Genomic DNA, 16,380 nt, shown 5'->3' on the forward strand with positions numbered 1-16,380 from the left:
AATTAGAATTTTCCATATTATAGTATTACAGAAGAATGATAAAAATAATCTTTATGCATGTATTTTTAAAAGATTTATTTATTTATTTTAGAGAGAGAACAGAGTGTGTGAGCATGGGGAGATGGTGAGTGAGACTGCAAGAGTCCCCAACCAGACTCCCAGCTCAGTGTGGAGCCCAGTGCAGGGCTCAATCCCACAACCCAGAAATCATGACCTGAGCCAAAATCAGGAGTCAGACACTTAACAAACTGAGCCACCCAGGAGCTCCAAAGTAATACTTTATACTAAACCTTAGTAAATCAAAGAATGGTTTAATCTTTAGACTAACCAAAACAAAAGTAGTTAAAATGTATCTATGACTGAGGAGGTACTAGAGAAAGAAAATGGAAGAATATAAAATATTTCATTAGCCCAAAAGAAACAAGAGAGATGAAGATAGATAGTACATAAATACGTCAAAGAAAATATGAATAGTAAAATAGTTGTAAACATAACCTGACTTTGTAACTATATTACGTAACAGGTAAATGAAAGAACAGGAAAGGACTAAAATGTCCAAACTGGAATAAAGAGAACATCATGCAATACTTGAAAAAGAGACATATTTAAATATAGATAGGAGTGCCTGGGTGATTCATTCAGTTGAGCACCCAACTTTTGATTTCTTCTCAGGTCATGAACTCAGAATTGCCAGATTGAGCTGCACATCAGACTCATGCTCAGCAGGGAGTCTGCATGAGATTCTCTCTCTCTCTCCCCCTTTGCCCCTCGCCCTCTCGCTCATGTGCTCCTGGTTTCTCTCTCTATAAAAATAAATAAATAAATCTGGCTTTTCCTTTCTACCGTGAACAACCATAAGGTTGAATGAAATATATATCTCTACTATTTTTAAATACTGGACAGTAAGTGTTAGAAGACTGAAAGTCCTGAGAAAAGGAAAAATTATGTGAAATATCTTCATCCAGAATTTCTTCTTGGAGAAAATTTGTGAACAGCAGAAATGTTGCAAGAAAAAAAACCCAAAAATGTAACCAAATCAAAATCAAAACAAAACCAATAATCTAGGAATCAAATGTATTTCTATGTATTAGCAATAAAAAATACAGTAACATTTTCAAAATAAATTTTATAGTAACATCAAAAGCAAAATATGAAGGGAGATTCATCATCATATATACAAGATGTTTAAACTAAAAATTATAAACTCTTGTTGAGAGAAACTAAACATTGAAAAATGGAAAGCTATATTATGTTCATAGAATGAGAATCAATATTTTTGTCATTTCTATCTAGATTAATCAATATATTAAACATAATAGAAATCAATATTCCCACAGGCATTTTTGTAGAATTTATCAAGCTGATTCTATAAGTTATGTAGAAATCCAAATACCTGAGATAGTTGAAACAATTGTTAAAAAGAACACATTTATATTGCATGTATTTTACTTCAAAACTTAATAATAGGGACGCCTGGGTGGTTCAGTTGGTTGAGTGGCTCTGGTCACGATCTCAGTATCCTGAGAGTAAGCCCCACATAGGGCTCTATGCTCAGCCTAGACTCTGCTTGGCCCTTTCCCTCCCCCTCTGCTCCTCTCCCTGCTTCCAAGTTCATGCCCACATTCTCTCCCTTCGTCTCAAATAAATAAGTAAAACATGTATTTTTTTAAAAAATATAAAACTACAGTATTCAAAATAGTATGGTACTGGTATAAACATAGATATGGAAACTAATTGAAAGTCCAGAAATAGACAGATTATATATATATATATATATATATATATATATATATATATATGCTTTATTTAACTTTGACAGTGGTTTTAAGATAACTTAAAAAGAAAATAAAAGCATTTTCACTAAATGGTGCTTGAACAATTGGATATCTGTACAAAAAGAAAGAACAGTGCTGTATATTACTCCACAAACAAAAACCAATACAAAGTTGGCCATAAACTTAAATATAAATCTAAAACTCTGAACATCTAGAAGAAAACATAAAAGAAAAAAAAATAAAAGAAAGTTTTGGTAAACTCATTTGGTAGCCAAAAAATTTTCAGTGAGAAAGGAAAATCATTAAATAAAGAATAAAATAAGTTGATAAATTCCACTACATCAAATTCTAAAACTTGAGCTTTTTGAAAGACCGTTAAGAAAGGGAAAGAAAAATAACAAGCTGTGAGAAAATATTTGTAATATGAATATTTGACAAAGCACTTGTATACAGAATATATAAATAACACTAAAACTGAATAGAAAGATAGTCCAAACATGAGGCAAAATATTTAACAGATATTTCATTAAAGAAGATATGTGAATGTTCACTTAAGTACACTAACATATCCTCAATATAATTAATAATCAGAGAAAAGCAACTAGATTACACATGACATTGTACTTTATACTGATTAGAGTGTGAAAAATATAGATAGAAAATATCAAATATGGCCAAGGGCATTGAGAATTGTAGCTCTCATATCATTGCTGGTGGAAATTTAAAATAAGAAAATAACTTTGGTGAACAGTTTTATTTCCTAAGTTAAACATACACTTAAAATACAACACAGCAGCTTTATTTCTAGATATTTTCCCAAGAGAAATAAAAACTTATGCTGTGAAGTAGTTGTGCAAGTCAACAGGTTAATGGATTGAAAGTTGTGGTATATGTATAAAATTTAAAACTCCTCAACAATAAAGAGAATAAACTACTAGTACATATAGTATGGTAATATGGTAAATATAAATAATGCTGAAAGATACAAAACGAAAAATGGACATAATCTAGATGTCCACTTATATGCAACCCTAGAAAATTTATATCTAATCTATAGTGATATAAAGCAGATCAGTGGCTACCTGATAGCTAAGATAGGAATTCTGGGCTTGGTTGATAAGAGGCTAGTGGAAGTTAGCTGGCATAATACAACATTGATTTAACAATACTACGATTCACATTCCTTTCTTGTGTACTTGACATATACCAAATTTAACCATATGTTGGGTCATAAAGAAAGCCTAAACAAATACCAAATTTTTGAAGCCATTCAGTTTGTTCTCCATTTATAGTAGTATTTTAGGGTAGGAATCAATAACAACAACAACAACAACAACAAAAGAAATCCTCCCTTTCTAGAAAATTTTAAAAAGTAATAAAAATAAATACGTTGTCCATGAGGTAACTAAGAAATAAATGATAAGATATGAAAAACATTCTCTCTGAGGTAGAAGATACATGAAAAATGCCTGGTATCACCACTTCTGCACTGATAGTTCTACTTAGTGCAATAATGCAAAAGATAAAAAAGACAAAACTAATAAAAAAGAAACAGAATTGTTATTATTCATAGATTACATGCTTGAATACAGGAAAATCCAAAAACAATCTAGAAAAATGTGTAAGAACAATTAAGTGAATTTTGCACTATCTTGAGATGCAGGATAAACATAAGAGAATATATTCAGCTTCATTAGTTACCAATGAAATGCCACTTAAAATCTCGACTATAAACCTGCCAAAATGGTTAAAGTGAAAATTATGAAGAAAAAGTGTTGGTGAAGATATGCAGCAATTGGAACTATCATTTTTTGCTGGTAGAAGTATAAATTTGCAGGATCACTTCCAATTTTTATGTGGAAATAGCCAATAAAATGGAATATGTGCATTTTTATGACTCTGGATTGCACTTTCAGGTACATACACAATAAAATTTCATGTATTTGTTCACCAAAATACATGTAACAGAATATTCATAAATTGCTATTCATAATAGCCCTAAAGCACTTTAAAGTCCATCAACAGTAGAATGGTAAATAAACTATGATTTTTTTACATTGGGGATGTTTTTTCAGAATGAGAATTAGATGATCTCATAAATGAAATTTGATTGAAAGAAACTAGATGCTTAAGATTATATATTGAATTATTTAATATGTATGTTAAATAATTCAATATACATGTTATATTAGATAATGTTGAATATTACATATTTTATATTTAAATGTAAAGTTTTATATTTACATATATTTATGTTATATATATTAATTATGCACTATATCATTTTTAATACATATGTCAATATCAATGTTATATATAAGTACATTTACACATATACTATATAATCCATGTCATACAGAATACATTTAATTATGCATAATATTAAATATATGTTATATATTTAATAATACATGATATCAATGTCTATTAGAAAAAAGAAAAATTACATATGTGAAAATAAGAAATTGCTTGAGAAGTGAGGAAAATACTGTCAGGGAATATAGCAAACCTTTTAACAAGTCTGGTTGTGTTTTAAAGTAGGATTTTATGAACATTCAAATATTACATGAAAATGTCAATAAAAAGGAATATCATAAAGATGCAGTAGTATAAAAGAATTACTAATTGTGCACAGTCCCCAAGAAGGCAGGGAAAATAAAACCTAGAGCTCAGTTCGTAGCCCTGATTATAGACAGAACAAGAGATAACACTTTCATTTTAGTGGAACTGGCTAAGAATAAATGTTAGATTAAGTGGGGTTCATTTTGCCGCTTCTATTTTTGTTTCTAATTTGTTGTTGCTATTGTTTATTTCCTTGCTTTTTTGTTTTATATTTATTTTAGGTGAAATATTCTGCAGAACAGGTGAGAATACGAAGTGCTAGAAATGTGATGAAAGTAGAAATTTGAAAGAGTGTTTGGGTGGGGTGAGTGCAGTAACAGCTAGCTGAAGACACAACACAGCACTGTCTGTCAGCTTTGGGCTGGTGTCTGTCCATTTAATTGGAAACCAATTTACCCAGTGAAGGAATTCTCTAAAGGTGGGAGAAAGTCACTGATGATCAGCGCTAGGGCCATAAGCAGTTCTCTTCTACTAAATGTTTGTAGCAGAGGCAAATGAAACAAGGACTGTTGGCTGTTACTAATAGAGGGGTTAAAATGGTAGGCAGATGATCAAAAGAGATCTGAAAAACAGTAGGGATCTATGCACTGGAAATCCCTGCATGGATTGGAAAACTATGCCATTTGGATTTTTAGCTTCACAGAACCTACTTTTTCCTTGCGTTTCTCATGCAAGGGATGAGTGTAGGGTATAAGACTAATGCTGGTGCTCCTTTGCACTCAGTCCAGAGGTCTCACAGCCATCATCAAGATGTCGTGTTGAATACAGACAATAGATGTCTATGGAGAGGATAGACCTCAGTGCCCTGTCTGATGTTGGAGAGAAGAGAAACCACAGATTGGAACATGGATGTTGAGACAGGCTTGCCAAACCCTGCCCCTGCCTGCAAGCTCTACTACTCAGGAAAGAATATACTAATTTTTCTGAATTTGTGTAACTAGTGCCTGGGCTGTAATGGTTATAGAAAATTAGTTCTTCAGTGAAGTGTTCGCCTTCAAGTCAACATGGTTAAAAGATAGCTAAGGAGAACTCATTAATGGTACCCACCATGGTTTTAGAACAGGTCTTTTCAAACAGAACGAAAAGGCATTCTGCGTAGCCACCTGAACTGGTGTTATTCTGTTTGTGATTATTTCCTTTTAAGATGATGCAAAATATTTTCAGCCTAGAGTATGTGCTTCAGAAAAAAATTAGCTTTGAAAATGGTTTTTGACAGGGCAATATTACAAACGAATAAATGTCATATTTCATTTTGTGTCTGGCTGTCTCAGTGGTGTTAAATTTCTTTAGTTATTCCATGCATTGATTTTCCCCCCTTTCTACTTAAGTTTTCCTTTTCTGTTGTCATGTTCTAATGGAGAGTTGGCAAGGGATGAATTTACTATGTGAATCCTACCAGTGGTCCTTTGGAAAAACTCTTCATATTTAAAGTGGAGCCACCTTCTCAATTTAATTATAAGCTTGACAATTTCAATTTGGACATGTAACTCCATTTTGACTAGCCTTAACAAAGTCTCTAATTTGATTTTCTTGTTAAGCCAGCCTGGCTGTTTAACATTTTTTAATGCATCTGAAAAGGGAAAATGCTTTCAATACAGGCCATTCTTCTAAAAACCTGTTCAGAAACAAAAGAATATGTTAACCAAGTATTGGGATAAAATCAGCTCCTCAAGAGAGGTTCAGAATTGATAATAGAAACATATTGAATTAGATGATGCATTTTTGCTGACAAATATATATTTAAGCATTTCCATTGGTGAGCAGCTACTTTTGTTAGGTCAATCTACAGATGAAAATGACACCTGTAAGTTAGAAAGACTATAAAAATCTGAAAGTTTTTTAAGAAATATTTATGCTGTTGTTGTCTACCAACACACAGACACAGAGTCCTTTCATGTTACCTATGTTAACTTATTTCTAAATAATTTAATGGAAAAAATTAATTAAGCATTAAATAGATAATGCTTGGATAGGGAACCAAACCCTGGTTTCTTTCCTTCCTTCCTTCCTTCCTTCCTTCCTTCCTTCCTTTCCTTCCTTCCTTCCTTCCTTCCTTCCTTCCTTCCTTCCTTCCTTCCTTTCTCTCTTTCTTCTTTTTTTTTTTAATCATTTTTAAAACATCATGGTAAGTTTACTCTTTAATTCCCATCCTCTATTTCCCACATCCCCCACCTGTCTCTCCTCTGGTAACCATCAGCTTGTTTTCTACAGTTAAGAGTCTGTTTCTTAGTTTGTCTCTCTCTTTCTTTTTTCCTTTATTTATTTGTTTTGTTCTTAAGTTTCACACATGAGTGAAATCATATGGTATATTTCTTTCTTGGACTGAATTATTTCACCCAACATTATACTCTTTAGTTCCATCCATGTTGTTGCAAATGCCAACATTTCATTCCTTTTTATGGCCAAATAATATTTGTGTGTGTGTGTGTGTGTGTGTGTGTGTGTGTATACATACATACATATCACATCTTCTTTATCCACTCATCTCTCAGTGGATACTTGGGCTACTTCCATATCTTGGAGATTCTAAATAAGGCTGCAATAAACATAGAGGGGCAGGTATCCCTTTGAATTAGCGTTTTTTTTTTTTTTTTTTGTATTTTGGGGGTAATTACCCAGTAGTGTGATACCTGGATCATAGGATAGTTTTACTTTTTTGAGGAAACTCCATACTCTTTTCTACAGTTACTGCACCAGTTTGTATTCCCACCAACAATGTAAGAGGGTTCCTTTTTCTCCACATCCTCACTAATACTTGTTTCTTATGTTGCTGCTTTTAGCCATTCTGACAAGTGTAAGGTGATAGCTCATTGTAGTTTTGATTGTCCTGTTGATAAATGATGTTGAGCATCTTTTCATTGTCTGTTGGCCATCTGTATATCTTTGGAGAAATGTCTGTTCATATCTTCTGGCCATTTTTAAATTAGATTATTTGCTTTTGGGGTATTGAGCTGTATCAGTTCTTTCCCAATACTAGTTTCTATTGTAAGCCAAAGTAAACAAATTAATTTTGTTTGAGAATCAGAGAAAATTTGGTTTGTATTTAAATTATGACACATCTTAAAGATGAAATAATGTTATGCAGTTCTATGTCCTAGAATCTATAATACGGTTTGTTTATTTTTTTTCTTTGTCTTATTAAGATCTATATTTTAAAATTAAAAGTTTTGTTATAAAATAGTATTAATCTAAAGGTTTTTAAGTTGTTTGGAGCTTATAAGAATGACAGTCCCGCATCGGGCTCTCTGCTCAGCGGGGAGCCTGCTTCCTCCTCTCTGCCTGCCTCTCTGCCTACTTGTGATTTCTCTCTTTAAAATAAATAAAAAATCTCTTTAAAAAGTGATGGAATATAAACATTATCAAATCACCATCCTAACAAAATACCTTGGCAAGTAAGATAACTTACTTTTTTTTAGTACTAGTATACATTACAAAAATTCTATAACCTTCCCCAAATCCATTATTAGGTACTTAATTTTTAATTTTAGACATTATATTAATGTTACTGCAAGTTCTCCAACTACTCATACCTGAAAATAAACACTCATTGAAAGTGACATCTTACTGAAAAGCAGGGTATATAATGGGTAAGAGCACCAGGTACTTGCACAAGACTGCCTTGGCTCAGATTCCAGCTCTACCATTTAACAGCTGTATTGCCTTGAGCAAGCTACCAAACCTTCCAATTCCTTTGTTTCCTCATCCATAAAATGGATAGTAGTAGTACTTACCGCATAGGGTTACTGTGAGTAAATATATGTCAACTACTTAAAACAGGGCCAATACACAGGAAGCACACAATAGATATTATCAATTGTTATAAGTTATTATTATAATTGGAGCCAAACTCCACACATTTGCCTTTCAAGTACTGTGTTGTGCAGGTGCAACATCAACAAGGGGTCTTTAAGCTTAGGTAAACATTGAGACCCACAAGAATTTCATTGTCTACACTTGGCACCATTTTACCCAGGACGTTTTAGGAAAGGAAATACATCTTTTCAGGCAACAACAGGTTTTTCCCTCCACAGGAGTTCCAGTAGCAGTAGCTTTCATGGCAGCTCACACAGGGGTTGGGGAGGATGATTTCCCCAGGTGATAGCCCAGGTGCAAGGGGATGAGATCCACATCAATGGGAGTGAGTTTCACTTCCTGAGCATCCTCATATAAAATACATATCTGATAATATGGAGAGTTAGAATAGTATAGTACAAGGCATTCTGGTGTCTGACATAATGTAGATGAGAAACTTAGAAAATTAAAAGAAGGAATAATTACCTCATCTTTTTATTACTCTTGGCTATCAGTATCACAGTAGGATTTTGAGAAGGGTTTACCAGCAGGAGTTCCACCTTGTAGTTATGGAGGACTACATCACAGGTATTTAACACTGGGTTTTGTAAAAAGATCCATACTTTTTGTGTATAGTGGTCACATATGGACAAAAAGTTGATATTTTATGAGGAAAAATAAAATATCTTTATTGCTTTTGAACTACTGCTTTTCCGTAGCAAAACATTATAGACATATCTCTAAGTAGGATTGAACCTTTTGTCTGAGAACGTTTTTAGAATTGGACAAATTTGTACTGTAGCCTGGAATCACAGAATACATACTACAAAGCACAGCAAAGACACTAAAATAAACTAAACTAAGATTCCTATAAAATAGGACTCTATTTAGATTGTCATAATTTGGAATGTTTGCAAGATATATCTTACAGTTAGGGTAAGAGCCAATTTACCAAATGGTCGTCCTCTATTTATTTAGATTTTCAAAAAAAAGTGAGGCAGAGCTCACTAATTTATGTTTGGACATAGACAATATTGAGAAATTTACTGTAACATTAGTAGACCACTAAGCACAATTTTTTAAAAGATTTTATTTATTTATTTGACAGACAGAGATCACAAGTAGGTGGAGAAGCAGGCAGAGAGAGAGGGGGAAGCAGGCTCCCCACTGAGCAGAGAGCTGGATGCGGGGCTAGATCCCAGGACCCTGGGATCATGACCTGAGCCAAAGGCAGAGGCTTTAACCCACTGAGCCACCCAGGTGCCCCAAGCACAGTTATTTTAAAGCTACACCAGAGTTGTGAGAATAAGGACAAGTTACCAGCATAGGAAGAGTGGTTATTTTCCTATTTACTGTTGTAAGAGAACAGACTTCCAATTTCAATCAGAACCCTTTCTTTTAGGTCAAAAATTTCTTTTAAGAGTTATTTAAAACTTTGTCCATTATTATGGAAAAGGGGGTGGCTAGAAAACTTGAATGCACATATATACATATAATCTTTAAGAGGTTTGAGGTCTTAGAAGCCATTTTTGATCTTGGTTGATACTCTGACCAAGAACACTTCATCTAGATCACAGAGGAATGTTACCAGATGTTAGGGGAAAGTTGCTCCTTCTATGGTACACATTTTAAGTCGCATTCGCCTAAAAGAATATTCAGTTAATGAAAGTGATTCATGATGGTATGAGAATTTTTGGACCTGAGTTTTATAGTCTGGTTGGTTTCCTGTACTAAGCCTTTAGAGTATATTAACATTCTTGTCTCTCATGATGCATTTGTAAAATTCAGAAAACTTTGTTCAATAGTTTGAACACGGAAACTCTAAAGTGATGCACTGTCTAGCTCAAATTTGACTTTGTTTTCACAATGAAAGTTCTATTGAATGCTTCCCTGGAAGAATTTTTTATCAAAGTGGACCTGGATAAGAAGACTTATAAAAAAATTTTGCAGACAAGGAAATCGTGCAGTTATTTTCCATGAGTAGGCTTGCACCACTGCTTGGACCTTGAACAGAATATCCTACAATTTGTTAGGCTTGTCTCTGTACCTTGCTTGTGAGGCCAGTGATTGGGCTAATAGCAGAGTGATGCATCTTAGCACACACAGCTCTTAGACTTCAAAGATCCGTATAGAATGCCTGACAAGCTTTCCTCATGAAATGGCAGCATTCTTGTAGCAATTGTTCTAATTTGTCTACAAAACTAGTCTTCACACTCTCCCAGGGGCATAATTGGTTCTATGGTTTTTCTGGGTTACCCAGAGGAGAAGTTTACTACAACCATTTAGAATTTTAAAATAAAAGGCTTTGTCAGAGGTGGCGTAAGAGATCACAATGGCACAGATAGGGCTTTGTTGATTCAATGAAGAACGAAGACAAACCAGTATCTACATTTTTTTTTTAAAGATTTTATTTATTTATTTGACAGACAGAGATCACAAGCAGGCAGACAGGCAGGCAGAGAGAGGGAGAGGAGGAAGCAGGCTCCCCGCAGAGCAGAGAGCCCAATGCGGGACTCGATCCCAGGACCCTGAGATCATGACCTGAGCTGAAGGCAGCGGCTTAACCCACTGAGCCACCCAGGCACCCCCAGTATCTACATTTTAAGGCATGTAGATAAGATTACAAAGTCAAAAAGAGGAGACATGCATGTAAGAAGACAAGAAGCTAGAGAAGCCAAAGCCACTAATCAAATTCTGAATGATAGCAGGTCTCTAGAATGTTCTATGAAAGAAAGTCTTGATGGTAGCACAGAGCCCTTGGAGTAAATCAGATATATTCATGTTTGAGAGGGAAATCTTCCAAGGGTCCTCAATACTATTCATGTTAATTCATCATTTAGAAAAATTTTCTTCTCCTTATGGTGAGATTAGGAACTACTTAGAGAATCTAACTGGCTCCCAGGGGTTTTGAATAAAAATTGTTAATTATTAAAGGACAGATTTCAGCCTCTAATCTGTCCGTAGAAGAACATTAATAATGAAGTGCTTTATTCTATTCAAAGTCTAGTGTTCGTTCTTTAAAGCTGTGTACAGATTCAGAAGCTCTAAGTATCCTCTGAAATACGTGTCAGTGTTTCATGAAATCCTGTTTAATGTTTGCAGAGTATTTGTCATTCCTGCCACACGCACAGATTTTTACATTTCTGGCTTCAGTAAGTAAAACGACTTGAAGAGGTATAGTTGCCTAGTACTACTGCCTTTCCATTTACATATTTTTTGGTGTTACCTTTTCAAGAATTTCAAGCTTGGCATATAATGGAGCTAATTAAATTCTCTTCCTAGGAAGCAGCCAGCTAGACCACTGCCCCAGGCACATAACCTCAGCTTACTACTTTCCTTCGCTCATTTATTCTGTATGTGAGATGGGACTCCTTGAGCTGCAAAGGTAGAGTACTCAGGCCACGCAGCTGCTGATGGATTTTAGCAACACAGAGCCAGTGTTTGAGTCTCAGCCCTGACAGCACACATCACAGAGAGGTGACAGTGGAGGCACAGCTTCCTGTGTGAGTTGGCTGGGGATGACAATCTGCCAAACTAAAATAATGGCAGAAGCATTAGTTGTAAAAAATGAGCCAACTCAGCTTAGCTCTACAGTGTTTTTCAAAATTCTAGGAATATCACTCCATTTCTCCCTGAGATTATTTTTGTGAACAATCCAGAAGACAACAATTAAAAACAAAATCATGTGGGAAACCATTTGTTTTAGTACTTTCATTAGTGCATCTTTATAATTAGACAATTTTGTCAGTCTTCCTAAGAAACAAAGGAAATGTATTTGATAACAATCAGCTATTTGGCAATCACTATACTAGGTCCTTGACACACATTATTTAACATTAATTAGTATTTTTTCTACTAAATATTTTAAGAAACTAGGATGAAAGTGGTTAAATGATTTGCCGAAATTCTAAGGCAGGTCTGGAATTTAAACTCAACTTTATTTGATTGAAAAGACTTGGCTTTATCTACTTTAATACACTGCATGATAGGTTTGAAAGTTCTGTGTTTTAAAAGACACTTTTCGGTGAAAATATTTGGGAAAATTTGGTTAATAGACGTTAATGGTATACATGCATGTGTACACCTGTATGTGCTGTGTGTGTGTATAATACTTATCTGAAACTATAAATTTCCTAGAAGGAAGGTTTTCAGTTGCTATTTTTATAAAGCAAATTACACATATAATTGCTTTTCTTGAGGATTGCCATCTTTTATAAAAAGGGCTCAGAATTACCTTTGCATATAGGGAGATTCATTACAAAGAAAGCAGTGACCATCTAGATCTGGACCTTACAATATTATATAGAAGTTATAGCATCCATTTAATTGAAAACCAAGGATGGAAATTAATCTTTTTAAAATATCTCATCATAGTAACCATTAGGCTTCATCAGGCTATTGGTTATATAATCCTACTATATATTCATATCAAAAATAATAAATATTACTCTATTTTTTTAAAAAAGAGAATATGAATATATTTATATATCAGATAAATAAACGATAAATTTAGGCGGATGAATTAATGTAGATAATTTACACAGATACATAAAATAGGGATTAACTAATTTCTGGGGTGAAAACAAAGTGGAACATTTCAGTTTCTATAACATTAAATCTCTTTAAATTTCTGATTGCATTCTTGAATAATAGGTCTTTTTTCCTTCTTCAGTTGGACAGCGTCACCTCCCTGATCCAAGCAGCCAAAAATTTAATGAATGCTGTGGTGCAAACAGTGAAAATGTCTTACATTGCCTCAACGAAGATCATCCGAATTCAGAGTCCTGCTGGGCCCCGGCACCCAGTTGTGATGTGGAGAATGAAGGCTCCTGCAAAAAAGCCCTTGATTAAAAAAGAAAAGCCAGAGGAGACTTGTGCAGCTGTCAGACGAGGCTCAGCAAAGAAAAAAATCCACCCAGTGCAAGTCATGAGTGAATTTAGAGGACGGCATGTCTACTAAACCCACAATTCTACACTAGTGCCTATATTATAAAGTCCTGGTGAAACACAGTGTTTTAATTTTACACTTAATTAATTCTGTAAGTTCACTAACTTTTAGAATTTAATGCACAATTAACATGAAACATTGGAGGCAACATATATTTGGGATCACGTCATTGTCATCTCTGGCCAGCACCTAGTAAGTACACAATACATGCTTGCTGAATGAATGAACATTTTAGGTGTCATCCAGCTTTTCCTGTCACAGGCAGCATCTTACATTTGCTACCAAATGAACACTGGAGACTCAAATGAGTCCTAGTCTTCTGTAAAAGCTTAAGTACACTCACCTTATCATTTTGAATTAAAACATTGACATGAGCTCTTGACTTGGTTTTCAATGAAAGTGGAAGACTTCTTAAAGTATTTTCCCATGTAATCTCTATATTTTCTTTACCTGGCCTAACCTGACAGACATGTGTGATTCTCTTGATATCTAGAGATAATTTTTTTTTCAATCTCGAGATATCTGTATCTATTGCCAATTGATTAGGTTAACATCAGAAACTAACTAAGCTCAGCAGTCAAGTTCAGCCTTGATGATTAATGACGCATTTTTTTTTAACATTATAAAGATTACTGTGAGTTTTGATGCCACAAATGTACTTTCAGGTCTCCATAGTATTGAGCAGTTTTGTATATTGAGGGTTAGGTTTAAATGAGTCCATCAGATAACATATATGGAAGGAAGAGTTATGACCCATTGGGGAAATGGAACACCTAACTATATTCTTGAGTAAGTTATGATAACAGAAGTAGAAGGAATTCTGTGTGACTCTAAAAATGTATTTGTATTAGCTTGTAATTGTAATTAAAAGGAAGAGGCCAGTTTGAAAAACCTTTTGGTGTTGCGTAAAATATAACTGCATGAAATGTATCATTGAACTAGGAAGTAGAGTTAATGGGAATGAAGCTGGAGTGATTTTAATAACATTTAAAATAAAAGTCATTGGGGTCATTTTATAACTCCAGTCACTGCGCTCATACTTAATTAAGTTCATGAAGGACTTCATGATAATCTTAGGGTCTAGTGCATTGCCCATCCCTTCCTCATCCTTTCTCTCTCTCTCTCTCTCTCTCTCTCGCTCTCTTTCTCTTTCCCTGACTTGCCCTTCCCTCTTTGGAAGAGTTAAGTTTCATTTTTTCTCACACGAGATTACGAACATGCATTCCCTATTCTACTTTATCGAAATTATATTATAATTGTAACTTCACTTCATACAACATCGCATTAATGAGTTATCTCAACAACTATGCCATCTTAGTATGATGAAGTAAAATTCAAACATTCAATATCAGTTGATACCAGGAGGACCTGTTTGGGTAAAAGAATGTGTGAAACATAAGAAAGCCTCAAGTTAAGAATATGATAATGTATGGATGGTACTTTAAGCAAAATTGTATGGGGAAAGGATTTATTTAATAGATAATTATCAATTATGTGGAAAGTGCTAACTTTTTATTGTAATGAATTATTTTATTCTTCCAAAAAGCTGAGTTGCCTTGGCTCAGCATATAAACTTCCTAGGAGGTGAAAGCCATAGGTCTTCCTTGCCTTCCACTCAGCACTGGCACACAGTCATTATTCAGGACACAGTCCACTCCCTAAAAGAGAAAGTAGAGCAGAAAGGAATTAGGGAATCCAGATATTTCTATTTTCCAGAACTATCTAGAGAATAAAAAACAAAAAAGGGAGTTCCTTTTGTTGAAATGCTACTGTGATTTTCTTCCAAGAGTGGATATTACAAGAGTGACATCTATGACCATACTTATCTCAGATAAAAGTGTGAATTTATAATTTAGTTGAGAAAATAGACTTTAAAAAATCACTAAACGACTAGCTGTATATCTTAGTTCCCAAAGCCACAAGCTCAAGAATCATAAGTCTCATTTAGAAAAACTAATGTCTATTTGATCCTATGTTAGCTTTCCACAGGCTGGAGTTCAGAATGCAGGACTGATGCCAAAAAACAGATATACCTTGAAAAATTATACAATTACTAAATAATCTCTTTATCTTAAAAAAATGATCCTTTACTCAAAATGAGCTATAAACAAGGTCTCTTCTTCAAAGTAGGTAGATTTCCAGAATAGCTCAAAGCAAATAACTGTAAGTTAAAAAAAACTTAATTAAAAATACAACTTGGGGGCACCTGGGTGGCTCAGAGGGTTAAAGCCTCTGCTTTCAGCTTGGGTCATGATCCCAGGGTCCTGGGATCAAGCCCCACATTGGGGGGGGGGGGGTCTCTGCTCAGCAGAGATCCTGCTCTCCCTCTCTCTCTGCCTGTCTCTCTGCCTACTTGTGATCTCTCTCCTTTCGTCAAATAAATAAATAAAATCTTAAATATATATATATACAACTTGGAGGGGTGCCTGGGTGGCTCAGTGGGTTAAAGCCTCTGCCTTCAGCTTGGGTCATGATCCCAGGGTACTGGGATCAAGCCCCGCATCAGGCTCTCTGCTTTGCTGGGAGTCTGCCTCCCCATCTCTCTCTGCCTGCCTCTCTGCCTGTTTGTTATCTCTGTCTGTCAAATAAATAAAATCTTAAAAAAAAAAAAATACAACTTGGAGAATGTTCCCCCAGGAGTATAGTCCACTGTGTAGTAATCAAATATGTGATAAGAATAAGATGCATAGAGCTGAGAATGATATCTGTCCACCTGAGTGAATTTCTCAGTGGGCATCATTTCGAGACTTACTTTGATTCAAGCCCACTAATAAGGGCTTATGCATGAGAAAAACTAGCAGCAAATACAATAACAGATGTTTGTGCTATAAAGCATAGTTAAATGAACCTAATCAGGAAATGTGAATGTACTATGTATATTTATATTTAAACCCTTCTTCTGTGGGGGAACAGCAGACACTTCTAAGGGAGAGTGACGGATTTGTGGCCCATCCATGCACATCTTGAAACCTCATCAAAAAGATTGGTCCTTCTTCTGATGATACATTTGCTTTTACCTGCTAATCAAGATTCTTTTTTTTTTTTTTAGCAAAGTCAATTTATGCTAATTTATGTAGGGAAAAAAGAATCCTTGAGAGGGAGGAGAGGGTTTATACCACCTACAAGGATAGTTCCAGTCTTAGTCACCAGCATTGCAGCCAAACAACAGGCTGAAATAAGAATGATAACTTAAAAAATATCCATGAAATCATAATCCAATAAAGATTTTTTTAATTAGAAAAA

General features: G+C 34.6%; 1 protein-coding gene across 2 annotated transcripts in view; it reads left to right on the forward strand.

Moving 5' to 3' along the window:
* CTNNA3 (catenin alpha 3) overlaps positions 1-15,366 on the forward strand; it is a 1,821,555-nt gene extending 1,806,189 nt beyond the window's left edge. For both annotated transcript variants that reach the window (XM_045069885.1, XM_045069886.1), the window contains exon 18: positions 12,862-15,366. In XM_045069885.1, coding sequence (XP_044925820.1) covers positions 12,862-13,149 — 288 coding nt within the window. In that variant the 3' untranslated portion in view covers positions 13,150-15,366. The remainder of the gene's footprint in view (positions 1-12,861) is intronic.
* Positions 15,367-16,380: the final 1,014 nt, after the last annotated feature.

Source organism: Mustela putorius, unplaced genomic scaffold, assembly GCF_011764305.1.
Source record: "Mustela putorius furo isolate JIRA1106 unplaced genomic scaffold, ASM1176430v1.1 tig00003949_pilon_pilon_pilon, whole genome shotgun sequence".
NCBI classification, from domain to species: Eukaryota; Metazoa; Chordata; class Mammalia; order Carnivora; family Mustelidae; genus Mustela; species Mustela putorius.